The sequence below is a fragment of the Cibotium barometz genome, chromosome 58, assembly GCF_041138505.1.
Source record: "Cibotium barometz isolate CiBa-2024 chromosome 58, ASM4113850v1, whole genome shotgun sequence".
In the NCBI taxonomy this organism is placed as follows: Eukaryota; Viridiplantae; Streptophyta; class Polypodiopsida; order Cyatheales; family Cibotiaceae; genus Cibotium; species Cibotium barometz.
In genome coordinates, this window is record NC_141103.1 from 29,489,960 (window position 1) to 29,507,562 (window position 17,603).

At 47.2% G+C, this 17,603-nt stretch overlaps 1 protein-coding gene across 1 annotated transcript; it reads right to left on the minus strand.

The window, feature by feature from the left end:
* Positions 1-316: 316 nt before the first annotated feature.
* On the minus strand, positions 317-17,477 carry LOC147606126 (uncharacterized). Its single transcript, XM_086792914.1, has 2 exons — positions 16,992-17,477; positions 317-1,082 (listed from the first exon to the last, which is right to left on the minus strand). The coding sequence occupies exons 1-2, from the start codon at positions 17,475-17,477 to the stop codon at positions 567-569; spliced, it is 1,002 nt and encodes a 333-aa protein (XP_086649040.1). The 3' UTR covers positions 317-566.
* Positions 17,478-17,603: the final 126 nt, after the last annotated feature.

Below are 17,603 nucleotides of genomic sequence, written 5' to 3' on the forward strand. Positions count from 1 at the left end.
AAGAATCAAGACAATGGAATCATTGGAAGATTCCTCGCATGTTTTTTACTATAATTAATCAATATGCAAGGCGAGAGAAGCATTTGGGGCCAAGATTAAAACGTGGATTTTAACATTTAAAAATTGTGGACAAGTCAACCTCGCAGAGGCCGGCTTGCCGCCGGCAGCTGGGGCTGCACCCGCGTGCAGTAACGAGAGACGAGGAACAGGTCGCCTACGACGAGGCGCTATATAACATCTCGTAGGATCTATGTCGAGCACTAGTGTCTGCGTTCGTTAATTCTGCATTTCCGCTAGCATCAATTAATCCAAACATTTCAAAAAAAACGAACTAAATGGCGCCCGCCTTTCCTGTGCTGGTGAGCACGGCAGTTCTAGTTGTCCTACTCCTGCAGGCCGGCCCTCATCCCAGTTGGGTGAGCGCCGCGGATGAGGACCCCCTGCAGGACTTCTGCGTTGCCCTCAACTCCGCGGAGCAGCAACAGCAGCTGGGCATGCTCACCTTCAACGGGCTGGCCTGCAAGCCCGCCGCCAACGTGCAGTCCTCCGACTTCGCCTCGCCGCAGCTACGCCAGGCGGCTAACTTCACAGGTGAGCTGGGTGTGGCCGTCAACCTTGCCAGCGCGGCCTCCTTCGGGGCGCTGAACACCCAGGGCCTCTCTGTCGCGCGCATCGACTATAAGCCCAAGGGCCTCAACCCCCCGCATGTACACCCGCGTGCCACCGAGGTGCTCTACCTGGCCGAGGGCACGTTGCTTGTGGGCTTCGTCTCCACTGCGCCAAACAACACCCTCTTCTACCAGACCATCTATGCCGGTGACCTCTTCGTCTTCCCTCGTGGCCTCGTACACTTCCAGCTCAACCCGCACAAGTCCAAGACCGCCTTGGCCATCTCTGCCCTCAATAGCCAGAACCCGGGCGTCTCTCAGCTGGCTGCTGCCCTCTTTTCTTCCAAGACGCCCCTCCCTGACGAAGTTCTCGAGGCCACCCTTGGCATCGACGACGACGATGTGCACCGCCTCATCGCCAGCGTTCAGAAGACCCTCACTTAGACGCTCCAGCTCCTGCTTGTAGTTTGATATTGAATAACACAATTAATTCTTACATTTTCTATAAAGGAACAATATTTTAACGTCCTTGCAGTGCTGTTGTGCCCTCAGACGCCGCGCGTCTTCCAAGGTATCTCCAAGTAGTATATGTATATCACCTCCTCTAATTGCTTGTATGACGTTACATCGGGTGTGTTTGCATCACACCATTCTCGGTCTGCACCGATCTCAAAAAGATATCTCCCATGTTTAGGAACTGACTATGCTTTTCTAAAGGGAGTGGGACTAAGAATCTTGCATCTTGCAAGAAGAAACAAAATAACAGTAACATCTATCGAATGACACATATAATATGAAATGGTCTAACAACACAACACAGAAAAAAATCCAAAAGAATGAAAATCCTACTGAATAAATGGTAGAGTTGCAATGCCCAGCAACAACAAGTACACTGATCTCAACTAATACTAAACCTAAAAATCCAATCTGGTTTTAATTTTGATTCCAATTTCCATTTCATTTTGCAAGAATCATCATTAAAGCAAGCTCTACCTTACAATAGATATCCGAATTGCCCTTCTTTTCGAGCTCTGCTAATTCCACATTCTTATGCTTGCATTGTGTTGGGTTTGATTCTCTACAATCCATATGTCTTTGTGCCCGTAAGACTGATTGATTGTTTGAACGTCCTCATCTTACAAGATTTTTAGTGCTAAATCTTCTTTGACCATTGGCATAGCTCCACACAATCGAATATCGCACTGAAGCTAAATGAAGCACCTAGACTAAACACTCTTCGATTGCCAGAATTCAGTTTCTTTAATTTTGGCTCCTTTTTTTTTGACTTGGATGCGTTCGGTCAAGTCTTCATCATTGACTACTTTTTGATGCTACAAATTTTCTCTTCCTTTATATGTTCCTCACACTCGTAATCATTTCTTAGGCCTGATTTACTCTCCAAGGTTTTTAGATATGAATAAATTGGATTCTCAAAGTAACTTAAACCGCATTATGGCCATTTCAAGTATCAAGTGATTATGTGTATCCTTCTTGAGCAAATGGAACAAGCAGTTTTAGAACTTCTTAAAAATAATATTAGGCTACTGTGACGGTCCTGAATCTAACCATATCTTAATCGTACAACTTAATCTAAGAAAACATTAAACTCACTTAATCCTGCTATTTCTACATAGCGATACAATCAAATCAGCCTTCTCAAATAGCAAACAAGCATGCATGCCATATCCAAGGTCCTTATCACATACACAAAGAATCATGTAATCTCAAACAAACATTTACATGATATAAATCTCTATCAATCGCAGCATAGCATCTCAATCAATCATAATGTATGTGTCTATCTCAATATTCTATCATCATCACCATGCTCAACAACATGGTTAGTCATAATGACCAAAATCCAGCCAATCTAGGGCTTTATTCGATGCGCGTCCACCCAACCTCCACATTGGACATCGCCGCTATCCCCGGTATGCCTCTTTCCGAATCTCCTCCTCTCTGGGTTCTACCACATGGCTCCCAGAGGGCATAAATCTTGTTCTCTGTCTCACATTCCCTGTCTAAGGACCATCAGCCCGAATCTCAAAATCTCATGTCGAGTCTCATCATCATACACATGCATATCAATCATTTATACACATGTATATAAATCATTCATTTCAAACAAAGCAATGACAAGTCATGCTTATCAGATCTCTAGTCCATAATCTTCTAAGTGAATCATATTCAAATCAATCAGAATCAACCTCAAGTGTAAAAACAAGCTTTTAATTCAAACAGTCCTCAAAAGACCATATTAGGGAGTTTGGGAAAATCTCATTACTTTGGGAATTTTCTTTTCAATCTACTTTTTGGTGTATCTTTAACATAACTCTAAATTTGTCAGAGAATGTGGATTTAGAACCTACTCTTCAAGAGCTTTCCAACGATATGTTACATGAGGGGGTTTTGACAAAATCTTAAAAGGATTCACCATGCCCTCCATTTTCTGATCTTGCAAAATGGGAATTGGGATTTTCCCGAACTCCCTAATATGGTCTTCTTAACTTCTCTTAGTCTTTTATTTCTCTCAAGTCATATAGGAATCTTTGTTTTTAATATAATTAATTTTCATGTTCTAATCAATAAGATCATCTCTGGTTGCAATAGCTAAGTCATAACCATTCTTACATATTAGTCTATCCGGTCTATATAGAACATATGCGGTCTACAACCCAATGCGGGTGGAATCGCCAAAATCAGCTGTATGTGAAAGTCGACTCCAAAAATAGACTACATTTTACTTTTCAAATTTCGATTTGCATGTCCATCTACACACTGAAAGCACATAAAGTGTTTGACAAGTTTCTAGTCTAAGATGTAGTCATGCTTGCAAAAGTATAAGAAGTGTTTGACAAGTTTCCAGTTTAAGATGTTGTCATGCTTGTAAAAACACATGAAGTTTTTGACACGTTTCTAGTCTAAGATACAGTCATGCTATGTGCGGCATGCTTGCAAGAGCACAAGAAGTGTTTGACATGAAAAGTTTCTAGTCTAAGATCTAGTCATGCTTAGTGTGGCTTGCTTGTCAAACACATGAAGTGTTTGACAAGTTTCTATACAAAGACCTATGGCGCTTGCTTTCAAAATCATAAAAAGTGTTTGAACCTAAAATTACATAACCATACCACATGGACTCAAAATGTAGTCTGAAATGTAATTTCATGGATTGTAGGATATGCTTGTGGGGTATGCACCTAAAAACCACTATGTATAGAGCAAACATAAACAACCACAAAAACATAGAAGGGTACGACTAGTATGAGAACGTACTCTCACGGATAAGAAATCCAGGAGCTAGAAGCAAACATAACCTGTCCTTACTAGTATGGCTAATCAATGGGCTAACTTTAAGCTAGGCATGTTGGGAGCTTGCATTTGGTAGTTTTCGCAAAGCTTTTAGCTTTCTTGGAGCTAGTGGGCTCCTAACCTTTTTTTGCGATCATCTTGGCATGAAGGGTGATCTTATTTATGTTGAACTTCCCAATTTCTAAAGGACGTCGAATCCACAAGCTCAACCTAGCAAAGCTAGTGAAGATCCATCTCCATGGGGAGAAGATATTTCTTAGGATTTATATGTGGTGAATATTATTTTATCCTTCTTGCCCGAGTGATGGTGTGGGCAATATAGAAGACATCCCTTCTTCCTGTGGTGGAGGGGTCCTTGCTAGATGAATCATTATATAGCTACTTCTAGTTCAAAGTCTTTATTTTCTCTAGGCATACTTCACTAAGCATGAATAGGAAGGTTATTTTTGTTATGCCCAAGATTTTTTGAGAGAGTGTCTATCATTTCCAAGACATGAACCCAATCATACCAGTTGCTTGCCTCTACAAGAGGCAAAGTGGTTCAGAGAGTCGTGTCAAACTCATTGGCAAGAATTCTTGGACCCATGGGATGACTCTTCTCTATTTTTAAACAGTTATTTTTCGAGGATTGGTTACCCTTGCATATCTAAATGTGATTGGTTTCCCAATCGTGAGAACTAACCTTGCATAAAGCCTTTGAAGGATCATGGTGTACGACCCTCTTATCTAGAAATACATCGTCATCACAAATGTGTGGAAATAGGGAAACTTAGCCTCAACGTCTTGATCTTTGCATCTTCTTAGCCTCAAGGTCTTGATCTTTGCATCTTCTAGGCTACCCAATGGTTTGAATTTGTTTCCATTAGATAAGATTAACAATGAGGCTTATGTGCAGGAATAGTGGTGGGGACTTCCCCACTAGGCCTCCCAAACGTCCTTGTTAAGTATGTTGGCACCAACATCACCATTTAACGTCACAAAGAGACCATTTCTCCTTTATAAACCATAGGTAACATGACATTTATTTCATCATTTTCAAAGTAGTTTTCGAGCTTCTTTATGGGTATTTAAGACATGTGTCCTTTGATTTTGGGTATAGAATGAGAGTGCACATCTCATCATCCTCCTCCTTACGTTCCTCTATTTAGATATTTTTTCCTTAGGTTTAGATAAGTCTCTCCAAAGGTGATACCTTCCTTACAAAAAGAGAACTTATCAAGACTCAAAATTCCAAGGACAAGAAGCTTGTGAGTCTTGCTATGACCCAAGTATGATATTCACACTCACTCAAACCTGCCATGTCCATTGATCTGTTCCTCTAGAGGGGATGAAATAAACTCGTTGCTAACCACCTTGGAGAAAGTTTATATGGTGACTGTAAAGACACCTGAAAGGATAAATTTTACCTCCCAATCCTCCTTCAGTGCATCTAACAATGTGGGGTATGATTGATTTGATTTTAGACATAGAGGATTCAAAATTGAATCTTCCTATAGCCTCTTGAGAATGGTCATAAGTTTGTTGAAAGCCTCTTGTTTTACTTCAAAACTCCCACATAGGTTCTATGAGGGAGCCTCATAGGCTCTCATTAAGTCCCCCCACATAGGTTCTATGAGGGAGTCTCATAGGCTCCCATTAAGTCCCCCCACTAAGTCCTTCCTCATAGGTTCTATGAGGGAGTCCTCAATATAGGCTCCCACTAAGTCCTTCCTCATAGGTTCTATGAGGGAGTCCTCAATATAGGCTCCCACTAAGTCCTTCCTCATAGATTCTATGAGGGAGCCTCATAGGCTCTCATTAAGTCCCCCCACTAAGTCCTTCCTCATAGGTTCTATGAGGGAGTCCTCAATATAGGCTCCCGCTAAGTCCTCACTCACTACATCAGTAGTGGTCATAAGTTTGGTCAACACCATTGCTTCGCTCTGAGGGTCCCTCACATAGGTTCTATGACCGGACCTTTGAACCAAGGTTTGGGGTAGGATCAGTGGTCCTTACTCCACCACTTGCTCAAGTTTGGGCTCTAATTTATCATGTATCTTTCTTACAATCTCTTGGTCTTCTTTTATATTCTCTTTCTTCAAGACACAATTTGGGTTCTCCATGAGTTTCTTCATAAGGATTTGTAATTAATGGGTTTCTTCTCTTTGGGAAGATTTGTTTTGCATGGGAGATCACTTTTCTCCATAAAGGGATGTAAAAGCTTTGGAACTCTCATGTCAACCACTTTCAATGTTCACAATGTTTTCATCCTTGACAACTTATCATGCGTTATGTTTACATGTGCTCTTTGAGGTCTTATTCTTTTGGAGGACCTTTGGTTTTATTTTGTTAGCCTTTTTAGGGGCTACCAGCCTTTAGGGCTTGCACCTTGATCTCTTTAGTTGCTTGCTTTGAGGTTAATGCTTGAGCTTTTCGCTTATTAACAACCTTTTATATTCCCTTGGCTACTTCCATCATCTTGGATTAGAGCCTTTAGGGCTTGCACCTTGATCTCTTAAGTTGCTTGCTTTGAGGTTAATGCTTGAGCTTTTAGCTTATTAACAACCTTTTATATTCCCTTGGCTACTTCCATCATCTTGGATTAGAGCCTTGTGATTGAGTTAATGAGTAATGTATGAGTTGCAATTCCCAGCAAGTACTTTAACCTCAACTAATACTAAAACTAAAAATTGAAATCTAGTTTAAATTTTAATTCCAATTTTCATTTCATTTCGAGAAAAATCTCATTACTAAAGGCTCTACCTTATGATAGATAACCCAATGACCTTCTTCTCGATTGCCTTGAGCCTTGTCTAATTCCATATTCTTCTACTTCAGTTATATGGGGTTAGATTATCTATAGTCCATATATATTTGTGCCCTTAAGACACTGATTGATTATTTAAAGATCTTGGTCTTACAAGATTTTTAATGCTAGATCTTGTTCGATCTTTGGCACATTTCCACGTAATCAAGAACCATACTTAAGCTAAATTAAAAACATCTACTAAAGGGTCTTGGATTGCCTTAATGCACTTTCTTTGATTTTGGCTCCTACTTTTGACTTAGATGTTTTAACTCAAATCTTCCTTGACTACTTTTGATGATATTAAATTTCTCTTCCTTTATATCATCTCTAACCTGATTATGGTGACTATGAAGACCCATGAAAGGCTGAATTGGGCCAAATTTTACCTCCTACTAAGTCCTCTCTCACTGCATCTAGCAATGTGGAACCTGACTCAATTGGTTCTAGAGGTAAAGTTTTTGAAATTGGCTCTTTTTATTGTCTATTGAGAATGGTCATACAATTGGTCAAGGTCATTGTGGTTTTCTCTAAATCTCTTGAATAAGTTCAATGATTGGCTCTAGTAGAGCTCTCGTATAAGATTTGGGATATGCTCACGCAAGGTTAGTGGTTTATACTCCACTTGCTCAAGTGTGGGCTCTAATTTAGCATGTGCCTTTGTGTTTTATAATAATGGGTTTCTTCACTTTTGGAAGGGCTAGTTTAAGTGAGACACCACAAAAAATGAAGAGCACAGCCACGTGAAAAGCTGCAAAAAATTCAAAGAGTCTATAAATGGGGAAAATTTGTACTCACCTAGCTATAGGCGTGGCTATGAATGTGGCTACGAGCACGCGGTGATAGTCCTACAAATAATTTTTTTAATAACCATATCTCACCCATTATATCCCAATTTTTTTTCTTAAATTTGTATGTTTTTTAAAAACACTTAAACACCGAAAAATGCAATACAAAAATTTCATGGTCTTTACTTCTTACAAATTATATACAAAGTTGCAAAATACATCAGGTGTTTATGTTCCAAAAATGAATAAAGATGAAGACACTAATTAAACTAATTCATTATCTTCATCTTAATCTTTGTTCACACCTTCACCACGTTCACCACCACCTTCATCATCACCACCACTTTTAGTATCCTCGTCTTTCTATGTAAAATAGTGATACAATGCAAACACATTAGCCACAAGAAAAACAAGTTGGGTGATAATTAAAAATCATGTCTAGAGTCTCACCAAGTTGTATATTGAGCTCTTTGGATATTTGTTTCAGTGACCACTGCTTGGTGTTTGAGCCACTCCCAAGTTGCTTCGTTGTTGTACCTATTTTCCCTAGATGTTGGGGGCGACCTGTTACCCTTCCCTACAACAAATTTCAACATGCATGAGATATGAAAAGCATGACGACACATAAAGTACTTAGTGGAAAATGTCAAAGAGAAAACTTACAAATCCTGCGAGATAGCTTGCCTTTCCCCCGGATCCATACTTCATCACACCGTACTTCAACACTTGATTCACGCTGGTCTAAACTCCATTGCAGCAGTTACAATGGCAGATAAATTCTTTCCAACAAGTTTCTTGACCATTCAATTTCACCTACTTGTTCATGTGGTTGACGAGATTGCTATAGTAGGTGTTGTTCGTAGTCGATGGATATTCTTCCTCGAGAGTTTATGAAGGCAATGAAAGGTTTTGTTCTTCAAAAAGCTCGCCTTGAGGGAACTATGGCAATGAAATGGCTTGTTTAATAATCTCTTGTATATATAATAGAATTTCTTAGTACGTCAGACCTAGATATGCCACCATTATGACACAAGCAGAGGATGATCGGCTGGTTGGAGAAGAGCCTCAAGGACAAGGGCTTCAGAGCAATTGATATGGCATTGTGAGAGAATATTAATAAATTTTGTATCCTCAACTCTAGTGCTATGGAGAAATGGACCAAGAGGTATAACCTAGCAAAGAGGGAAAGAGACCGAGATCATTCAAATTTTAGAAAGAGTCGAACAACTAGAGCATTGCCATGCCCAGATTCACTTCCTCAACTTCCAGAATTTCCTTCCAGTAGATGGCTTCAACAAACCATACAACAAGAAAAACAAAGTGGCAAGGTTATAAGTGACAAGGAGGAGTAGCTTGCATATGGTTTTGATTACCATGTAAGTGGGTTTTCTATGTACTGAAAAAAATTGTAAGACATAGTCTTGTAGAAGCTTTTGTTCTTGATATTTACTCAATGTGTCTATGCATATCTTGTACCATATGTGTGCTCAATTGTCTTTATGACTATGTGTAGAAAAAGATAACTCATCGTGCCTATGCACATAGTAAACAAATATTTGAAGATATGGAAATTTTAGATCTATTAGAGATTGAGGAACCCACTTAAGAGGCACAAGAAAGAGATATTGATCCAATTGAACAACTAGAAGAACGATCAAATGAGTGTATAGTAATTCAACAATTACTAGCACTTGAACCTGAAGCAAACACAACAACTAATCTAGAATTTGAAGAAGAAATAGAAGAACAAATTTTAACGTAACCACCTATAATGCTTCAAATAGAAGAGGACGATACGAAGGCTACACCTATTGACGAAGATGCAAATGGAGAGATATTTCTAGAAATAGATGTATTCGGAGCCATGGATCTAGCTGAGGATGAGTGAGTCGATTGATGAGCTAGAACATCTCATTTCAATTTTATTTGCCAAGAAATACTTGGTTTTTGTCAATGTTATTTATTGCACACTTACATTTTTTTAAATCCAAAATAAAAAATAAAAAAATTTACTTTTCGATGCTTTTTTTGACGGTTATTCCAACTTTTATTTCGACGCGGTTCTCAACTATTTTTTGGACACCTATTTCGACGCTTCTTTGTGATAGTTATTTCGATGATCATTTTGATGGTGTGATGGCATGGAAACCGTTGATACTAGGCATGGAAAATGGGTCATCCTGAAGTAGTGTTGTATGACATACCACCATTTCTTGTCATTTATATCCACATGAAGCACAACCTTATAAGAAGAAACGCATCAAGTGTAGCATAAACATGCATATGTATGATATAATAAAAGCTTAATATGTTAAGAATTTACTTGTTCACAATGGTGAGGTAGCACGAATGTCTTCCTCTTTTTTTCCTAAAAGAAACACCCAACTTGTTTTGCTTCTAGTGGCTAACATGTTTGCATTGTATCACTATTTAATGTAGGAAGACGAGGATGCTGAAAGCGACGGTGATGATGAAGATCGTGGTGCACATGGTGAAGATGCAGGCAAAGATGAAGATAAAGATGATGACAATTAATTAATTTAAGTATTGTCTTCGTTTTTATTCATTTTTGTGACCTAAACACCTTCATATGTATTTTGAAACTTTGTATATAATTTTAAAGGGAAAAAAAACATGACATTGTTGTATTACAAAATTTTTGTGTGTTTTAAGTGTCTTAAAAAACATTTAAATAAATTATTTTTTTTACAGATAGGATGTGACTATAGTTGTGCGTGGCTATATGCACTACTGTAAATGGAGTTATTTACATGGTCGTAGTCGCGTGCTCGTAGCCGCATACATAGGTGCGCTAATAGCTGCATGAATGTTTTTTTCCATTTATAGATCCTTTGAAATTTTGTCGGCTCTTCATATGCGGCTCTACTCTTCATTTATTGTAGTGGAATCTGGTGATGGAGGGGGAGCATATTTCTTTTTTTGGAGTATGGTTCGTTTATGTGGAGCCAAATATGAAAGGAAAGTGGCTAGAATAAGAGTGTAGTTGGTAGGATAGTAGGGACCATGTTTATTGGACTTTACATTTAGACGAGTATTAGTGATGTGGATATCGGCCACTTTGTTGGCATGTTTTGAGTCTTAGTGATGCGGAATACTTATTTGTGTGGAAATTGGTAGCTCTTTATAGCTACGTTGCATTAGAGAGTGATAGGGTTTTTTTGTGAGTGTGAGAGAGAGAGAGAGAGAGAGAGAGAGATTTGCTTGAGCCTCTCACTTGTATTAGAGATGAATACAATGAGCGTGTGGATGTCCTTGTTGTTGCATTAGAGAGTGATAGGGTTTATTCTTTAGAGAGAGAGAGCAGTTTTTTTTTTTTCCGGAAAAAAGATCCTTCTATTAGTTAATGAGAAAACGCCATATGGCTACAAAGCTCACCTCGCAAGGAGGGAGAAAACACAATGAACACCTGAGCTCCCCCCCGTGGCTGGCCGCTCTCTGGGGGGGGCTACCTAGTAATACATGAAGGAGGTGAGAAAAGCCAAACTGGCGGCCGATAGTGCCAAATGACATCCTCGTCCCTCGCGGTGAGGAAAGGGCCAGGCTGCCAAGTGCGGAGGAAAGCCTTGCGGCGCCCTCTCATGCGATCCGAGTCTCCCTGGAGTTTCCCCCAGTGTCCTCTCAAGGTGTGGATGATGTCCACCCAGAGGGCCTGTATGACCTCCGCCGGTGGAGTCGTCTGGTGGTCAATGGCCTCCCTGCATCGGGCTCTCCATATGTGCCAGGCCGTCATGCTGCTGATCAACTCCCATCTCTGCCCGACCCCCTCCTGAGAGGCTGCCGAGGAGAAGTCTGGCGTCGGAACCACCGCCATCGCCCTGTCAGAGACCTGGATGGTCACACTGCCAGGAGCGTCCTCATATCCAAGTGCAGGGCCGCTATCCGTGGCCCAAGCTACCGCACCCCATGTCACCAACATCTCCCCTGGAGAACCTGCAAAAACCATCCTGAGAGCGCGCTGCCAGACCTGCTGTGCCTGTGGGCAATCCCATAAGCAGTGCCGCTGTGACTCCTGTGCATGATCGCACCGAGGGCAGGACGCTGGGTGTCTACCAAAAGCAAGCCAAGCCCCCACAGCCAATCCTCTATGCGCTGTGAGCCAGAGAAAAAGTGTCACCTTCCGGGGACGGAAGCTGGCCCAAAGGCGCTGCCAGAAGTCCCTAAGAAAGGCAGGGGAGAGCCCCTGTCGCCGCCAATGCTCGGCCGCTGCCGGGGTGCTCTCTATCCTGTGTCTCTGAATCCGCCGCCCCAGCCTCGCTGTGTACTGAAAAAAGGGAATGGCAGGGCTGGTAGGGGCCGAGTAGGGATCTCGCCAAAACCACTCCCCTGGGTCCCACTGAAGGCGAACAAGAGGCTTGCTGTCCCAAGCCCAGAGTCTCCAAGAACAATCCTCCCCTATCGAGGCCGGTGAGGGGTCTACATACCACTGTCTCTGATGAAAGCCGACCACCCGAACCCTCTGAAGGATACAACCCTGGAACCCATCCAAATCTAGTCGTGACCTCTGAAGCTGGCCACCCTCTCCCACCTCGAAAGTGAGTGGGGCGACTCTCTCCGCTGTGCCGCAGACCGCTAGGAGGATCTCATGCCGAGTAAAGACACCCATCCACTGTGGAGGTGAAGGGTCCTGTACTGGGGTCCGCCACTCCCGGGGGATGGCCGCCTCAATATCCTGTCTCATCAACTCTCTGCCCCTCATCCCACTGAGTCTCCTCTCCTGAGCCTCTGGAGGCAGCTGCTGAAAACATATCCAGTCGTCTAGGGACTGGGCTGGGCCGGAGCTCAACGGGCCCCACGACACGTGAGACCGCGAGCCAACCATATGGCCACTGGGGAGACGAATCAAGGGGTTCCAGATCAATGGCTACCTCAGGCGCTCCTCATCGGTGCCCGGGGGAGTCTGGAAGAGTGCCGGCCTCAGATGCGCCCAGGCCCTCAGAAGGCTGGCTGCAAAACGCTCCTCGAAGCCAAAGCCCACTCCTCTGGAGCGCTGCTCCGTAAAGATCCACCTGATGCTGGGGTTCCAGGGGCCGCTAAGAGACGGAGTGCGGCTGAGCATCCTGGAAACAAGAAGCTCCTTCCACGGCTCAACACCTGGCAGGAGACCACGAACTACCAGCTTGCCAAGCAAAGCTCGGCTTTGGCAAATAGGATCTACAATGCCCAGGCCGCCTCTCTCCCTCGGTTGAGTGATCACAGCCCATGCCACCTTTGCCCTAGCGGGTCGCCCATCGCCTCCGGACCAAAGAAAGTTCCTGATGAGCCTCTGCACCTGGCCAATGCACGCCCGAGAGAAGGCCCAGCAGGAAGTGATGTACCACATGGTAGCGAGCAGAACCTGGTTGGCCACCACTACGCGGCCAGCCAGAGATAAACGAGCAGTACTCCAATACAGAAGCTTCTTCCGAATGCTCAGAAGAAGGGGGGCTATCTGCTGCTCCGGAGATATATCAATGCCCACATAGCAGCCCAAATAACGCACTGTAGTGCCGGGGGGCAGCCACTGAAAACCATCAACTGGCCTCCAAGTCGGGGGGGGCATAGAACTGACCCACAGCCCACACGACTTGTGCCAGTTGATCAAAGCGCCCGAGGCTCTGCAAAACCTGTCCATGGCTGAGGCGAAGCGGCGGAGGTTCTCCTCACCTCCCTGAAGATAGACAGCAGTGTCATCCGCAAACTCCGAGTCTAGGAGCTCCTCCGAGGTGCGGATGGGAAGCTGGAGGCCCCTCAAACCTGTATCCTGTGCCGTCAAGAAGGTGCTCATGGCCTCCGCCACAAAAAGAAAAAGAAAGGGCGCCAAGGGGCACCCCTGCCGCACCGAGCGCAAAAGCTGGAACCTCTCTCCGCACACACCCTGTATCAGCACCTGGCTATGAGCCGAAGTGTAGAGTGCAGATACCCCACGGATCCACTGAGGGGGGAAGCCCATCCTCTCCATAGTGCCTTCCAAGAAGGCCCAGTCCACCCGATCATATGCCTTCTCGAAGTCGAGAAGGAGCACCGCCAAATCCTCCTGCCGAAGTCTAGCCAAGGCCGTAGCCTCCCAGAAAGAGAAAATGTTATCGAGAATGCTCCGATCCTGGATGAAGCCTGTCTGCGTGGAGTGGATGATGTCCGGAAGGTGAGGCTGAAGCCGCCTGCTGATCGCCTTAGCTAGGACCTTGTAGGCCGTGCCTAGCAAGGTGATCGGTCTCCACTGTCTAATCTCCAGTCTGTCTCCGCCCTCTTTGGGGATCAAGTGAATCAACCCCTCTGCAATGCTGTCCGGCATGACTCCCGTCTCCATAATCTCCTGGAATGCCAATCTGAAGCCCCTATGAAGGAGGCCCCACTACCTCTGGAAGAAAGCCACTGAAAGACCGTCCTCTCCTGGGCATTTGCCCCGCGGTAATGCCTGAAGAGCCTCCTCCAGCTCCGTATCCGAGAAGGGGGAGAGAAGGGAGTGCTGTAGATGGGCCGGCACAACCGGTCTCGTGAAGCTCCAGACTGCCTCCCTAGCCTCTCTCACCCTGTCGTCTGCCGGCTCAGCAGAGAGAAGAACCCTGTAAAAATCTGTGGCTATCGCCCGCACCCTGGGGGGATCCACCACAACCTGGCCATCAGCCTGACGAAGCCGCCTGAGACCCTCTCGTCTGAAGCGAGGCCCAGTCGCCTCAAAGAAATCCCGAGTCACTCTATCTCCAGCCTGAGTCCAAAAAGAAGACCGAGAATGGAATCGGAACTCCACCCGCCTCTCCTCGATGGATCTGATCTCAGTGCGAGCTGTCTCCATCTGCTCAGAGATCCAAGGGCTCAGAGGATCTCTCTCCTGGAGTCTCTGGAGGGACGCTAAACTCCTCCGAAGGCTCCTCTCCTGCTCCCTGAAGGCCTCCAGACGGTCCAAGGCAGCCAGTCTGAGCATCCGACTAATCTCCTGCAAGCCACTGGCAAGATCACTGGCTGCCGAGCCTCTCCTGAACTGTAGCTCCTGCCAGACCTGCTCAACCTTGAGTGCGATCTCAGGCTCCTCTATGAGACAATCAGGAATCCGGACGCTCTGGCCCCGCTCTCCTCTCGTAGGGTCCTCAATCTGGAGAAGCACTGGGAAGTGGTCTGAAAAGGAGGAGCCAGCAAGTATGCCCACAGTGCCGCCTCTATCACAGGCCCACTCATCAATGTAGAATCTGTCGATGCAGGAAAGGTTAACGCCTGTGGCTCGTCTATCCGAGCGCGAGAAAGATAGACTCCCCTGCAACCTGCCAAACTCCGGGAGAGTCCACGGATCCTGGCCTCTCACCTGTAGCACTAGCTCCTCCCAGGCAGCTAGCTCTGGCCCATGAATGGTCTCCTGGCTGCCCCCCATCCTATCCTCTGCGTCCTCCAGCATGTTGCAATCCCCTCCTAGGCACCAGTGGTCTGCCAAGGGGAGGGACTGCCTGATGGTGCTCCAGAACTCGGCTCTCCCGGACGCCCCGTTAGGGGCGTAGAAGTTGAGGAAGCCAATGCGGTCTTCCCCAACCCGAAGGATGACCCACTGCGCTCGACCCTGGACCAGAGTGCCAGAGTCCACAACCTCAGAAAGAAGCTGCTTGCTGACTGAGATGCATACTCCGCCCTGGTTCCCCTGGGGGCCATATGCCGGGGACCAAAAAGTGTGACTCCTGCCTGGCAAGATCTTCCCGCAGATGCGGGTACGCCCGGCAGAAAGGTGGTGCTCCTGGATGAAAAGAATATCTATGGGTCCTCCAACGAGAGCCCTCTGGATCTCCTGACGAAGTCTGCCCCGACCAATGTGGCAGCGATGTCCACCGAGACCCTGGATGTTCCATGAGAGGATCCTCATGGATGAGCTGAGGCAAGTGAAGAAGCCGCCACTGGCTCACCCCTCTCAGCCGGCCCGGATGATCTGCCCTCCACTCTAGGAGTCTTGGGCGCCGGCTTGGAGGGAGAATAATCACTGTCTGTCCGGGTGCGGAGTCTCTCCAGAAAGAGGGTGACCTGTGTCTGAGTCCAGCCCCACTCCGCCTTCGCCCTATCCAGAGCATAGGCGTGAGACCAATCCTCTGCATATAAGTACCTAAAGGAAGGCTGCACCCTCGGGGCGGCATGGAGGAGAATCAGTAGCACCGCCTCAACTGATGTGTGGACCGGATCCACCCGCCAATCTCCTATACCAAACAGGCTCATGCGGGCTGAGTGAAGTCGGGTCTGCAGTAGATCCGTGAGCCCCAGGTCGCTGAAGTGGTGAGAAAACTCCAGTATCTGGTCACGCAGAACTTCCTCTACAGAGCTGCAATCCCAGGCTGTGTCTGGGGCAACGCTGAGAGGAAAGGAGAAGGCCACCATGCTGCTCACCACTGAAGGAGAACGCGAGGGATGGCACACCACGCAAACTCGCAGGGGCGCGACCAGAGTCTCGAATGGGCCAGCATCCAGCTGGAGGCACCTGAAAAAATTGTAATCCACTGGTAGCCCCATCACTCGCGGGGGCCCCCCAGGGGAGGCTGGGGCGAACTCTATGGCGGGTGAAGCGAGGATCGCCATCTCCACCGGCCCGGAGTGGCGGTGAAACAGCCGCTGGACTGAACTCTGGCCTACCCAGCTGCGCTGCCCCGGGGCAGTGGGTGGTCTGGCGAAGTATCCTGGAGAGGCTGAAGGAGGGATGGGGGCGCGCGGCGAGGAGGGGGGAGAGCGAGGGGAGGATGGAAAGGCATCTGCCAGAGGATAGGAGTCAGGGGGGGCCGCCGGGGGAGGAGGGAGGGGGGGGGCGGGGGGGGGAGGGGGGGAGGAGGGAAGAGTGCTCTCCGGGTGGGGGGGAGGGGAGCCGGGGGTCGCAGAGTGCGGCCGGGGATCCTCAGGGAACTGCTCCAAGGAGGGGGCGGGGCCCCCCGCGGGGGGAGGCGGGAGTGGGGTCTCCACGTGGGAGACTCCTCCATCGGCCTCAGCAACGGGCACTGAGACTGAATCCTCGTCCATCGGGGTGGGACCTACCGGCCGCCTATCCCTGACTGGAGCATAAATGCGGGTAGGTGCCTGTGGGCCAGCCGGAGTCGCCCGTCCACCATCCTGTCCGCCAGCCTGCGCTGCCTGCTAGCGTCTGCGACGGTCCCTGCGAGGCGGGCGTTTCCGCCGGCGAACCTCCTGCCAGCCTCCAGCCTCCTGAGTCTGTGCGGTGTCCTCCGCCGGAGCCTGCTCGTCCGATGGTGGCGCCTGCTGTGACGAGCCAGAGATGTCCGGTCTCGGAGGTGGATGGCCACCTCTCGGGTCTCCCGCAGGGGGTCCAGAGGCAGCAAAGCGTGAAGGATTAGCCCCCTTGCGGGGACAGGAGCGTGCGAGATGGCCCATCTCCCGACATATGAAGCACTGACCGGGGAGGCCCGAATACTCCACGCGCTGAATCAGATGTCCTCCAGAAAGACAAGGGAGGAGGATCGTCTTCGGGAGGGACTCCAGTGACGAAACAACAACACGAATGGCCGGGAGTCCTGCTGCCCGAGCAACCACTGAAGCCGCGGTCTGTGGCACCTCCACCACCTGCCCGATAGCCTTGCCTATGGCCGGCAGGAGGGGCAAGTACTCCCTTCGGAGACCTGGAAAGCAGACGGTGATGGGGAATCCAGTCACGCCTACCAGTGGATCAGACGATGGGTCGAAACCGTGTGTCCATCGCGCCAAGAACGCCCGAGAGGAGCGTAGGGCAATGGGGCTCCGAGCCAGCACCCTCTGAGCTGCTGGTGGGGACTCGAACTCCACCTGGTAGTAGCCGCGGCCTAAAAAATCCACGCTGACGATTCTGGCAGTCTCGCCGATGAGGCTACCCTGAAGTAGGTCGCGTAACTCTCTCCGCATTGGGCGGCTACCCACCACCTTGCAAACCAAGGAGGAGGCCTCCAAAGAAGAAACGGAGGACGCGAGAAGCTGCTGCTCTGCATCTGAGAAGTCTAGTCGAAGACCTGTATCGGTCGGGGCTGACGGAGAGGCTGCCATGGAGTCCTCCTAAGGGAAAAAGACCAGGTACTGGCTGAATCGACGAGACGAACCCAAGAAAGACCACGCCACTCCGCTGAAGACGCCGAAAAAAACAAAAAAGGGGGGGGGGATGGGGGGGGCTGA

What these genes read in the sequence shown, in the direction of transcription:
- LOC147606126 (XM_086792914.1), bottom strand. Translation starts at nt 17,477, where the DNA reads ATGGCAGCCTCTCCGTCAGCCCCGACCGATACAGGTCTTCGACTAGAC. An exon ending in CACAGACCGCGGCTTCAGTG is followed by an intron (nt 1,083 to 16,991) that starts GTTGCTCGGGCA and finishes TTGTGTTATTCA; the next exon opens with ATATCAAACTACAAGCAGGA.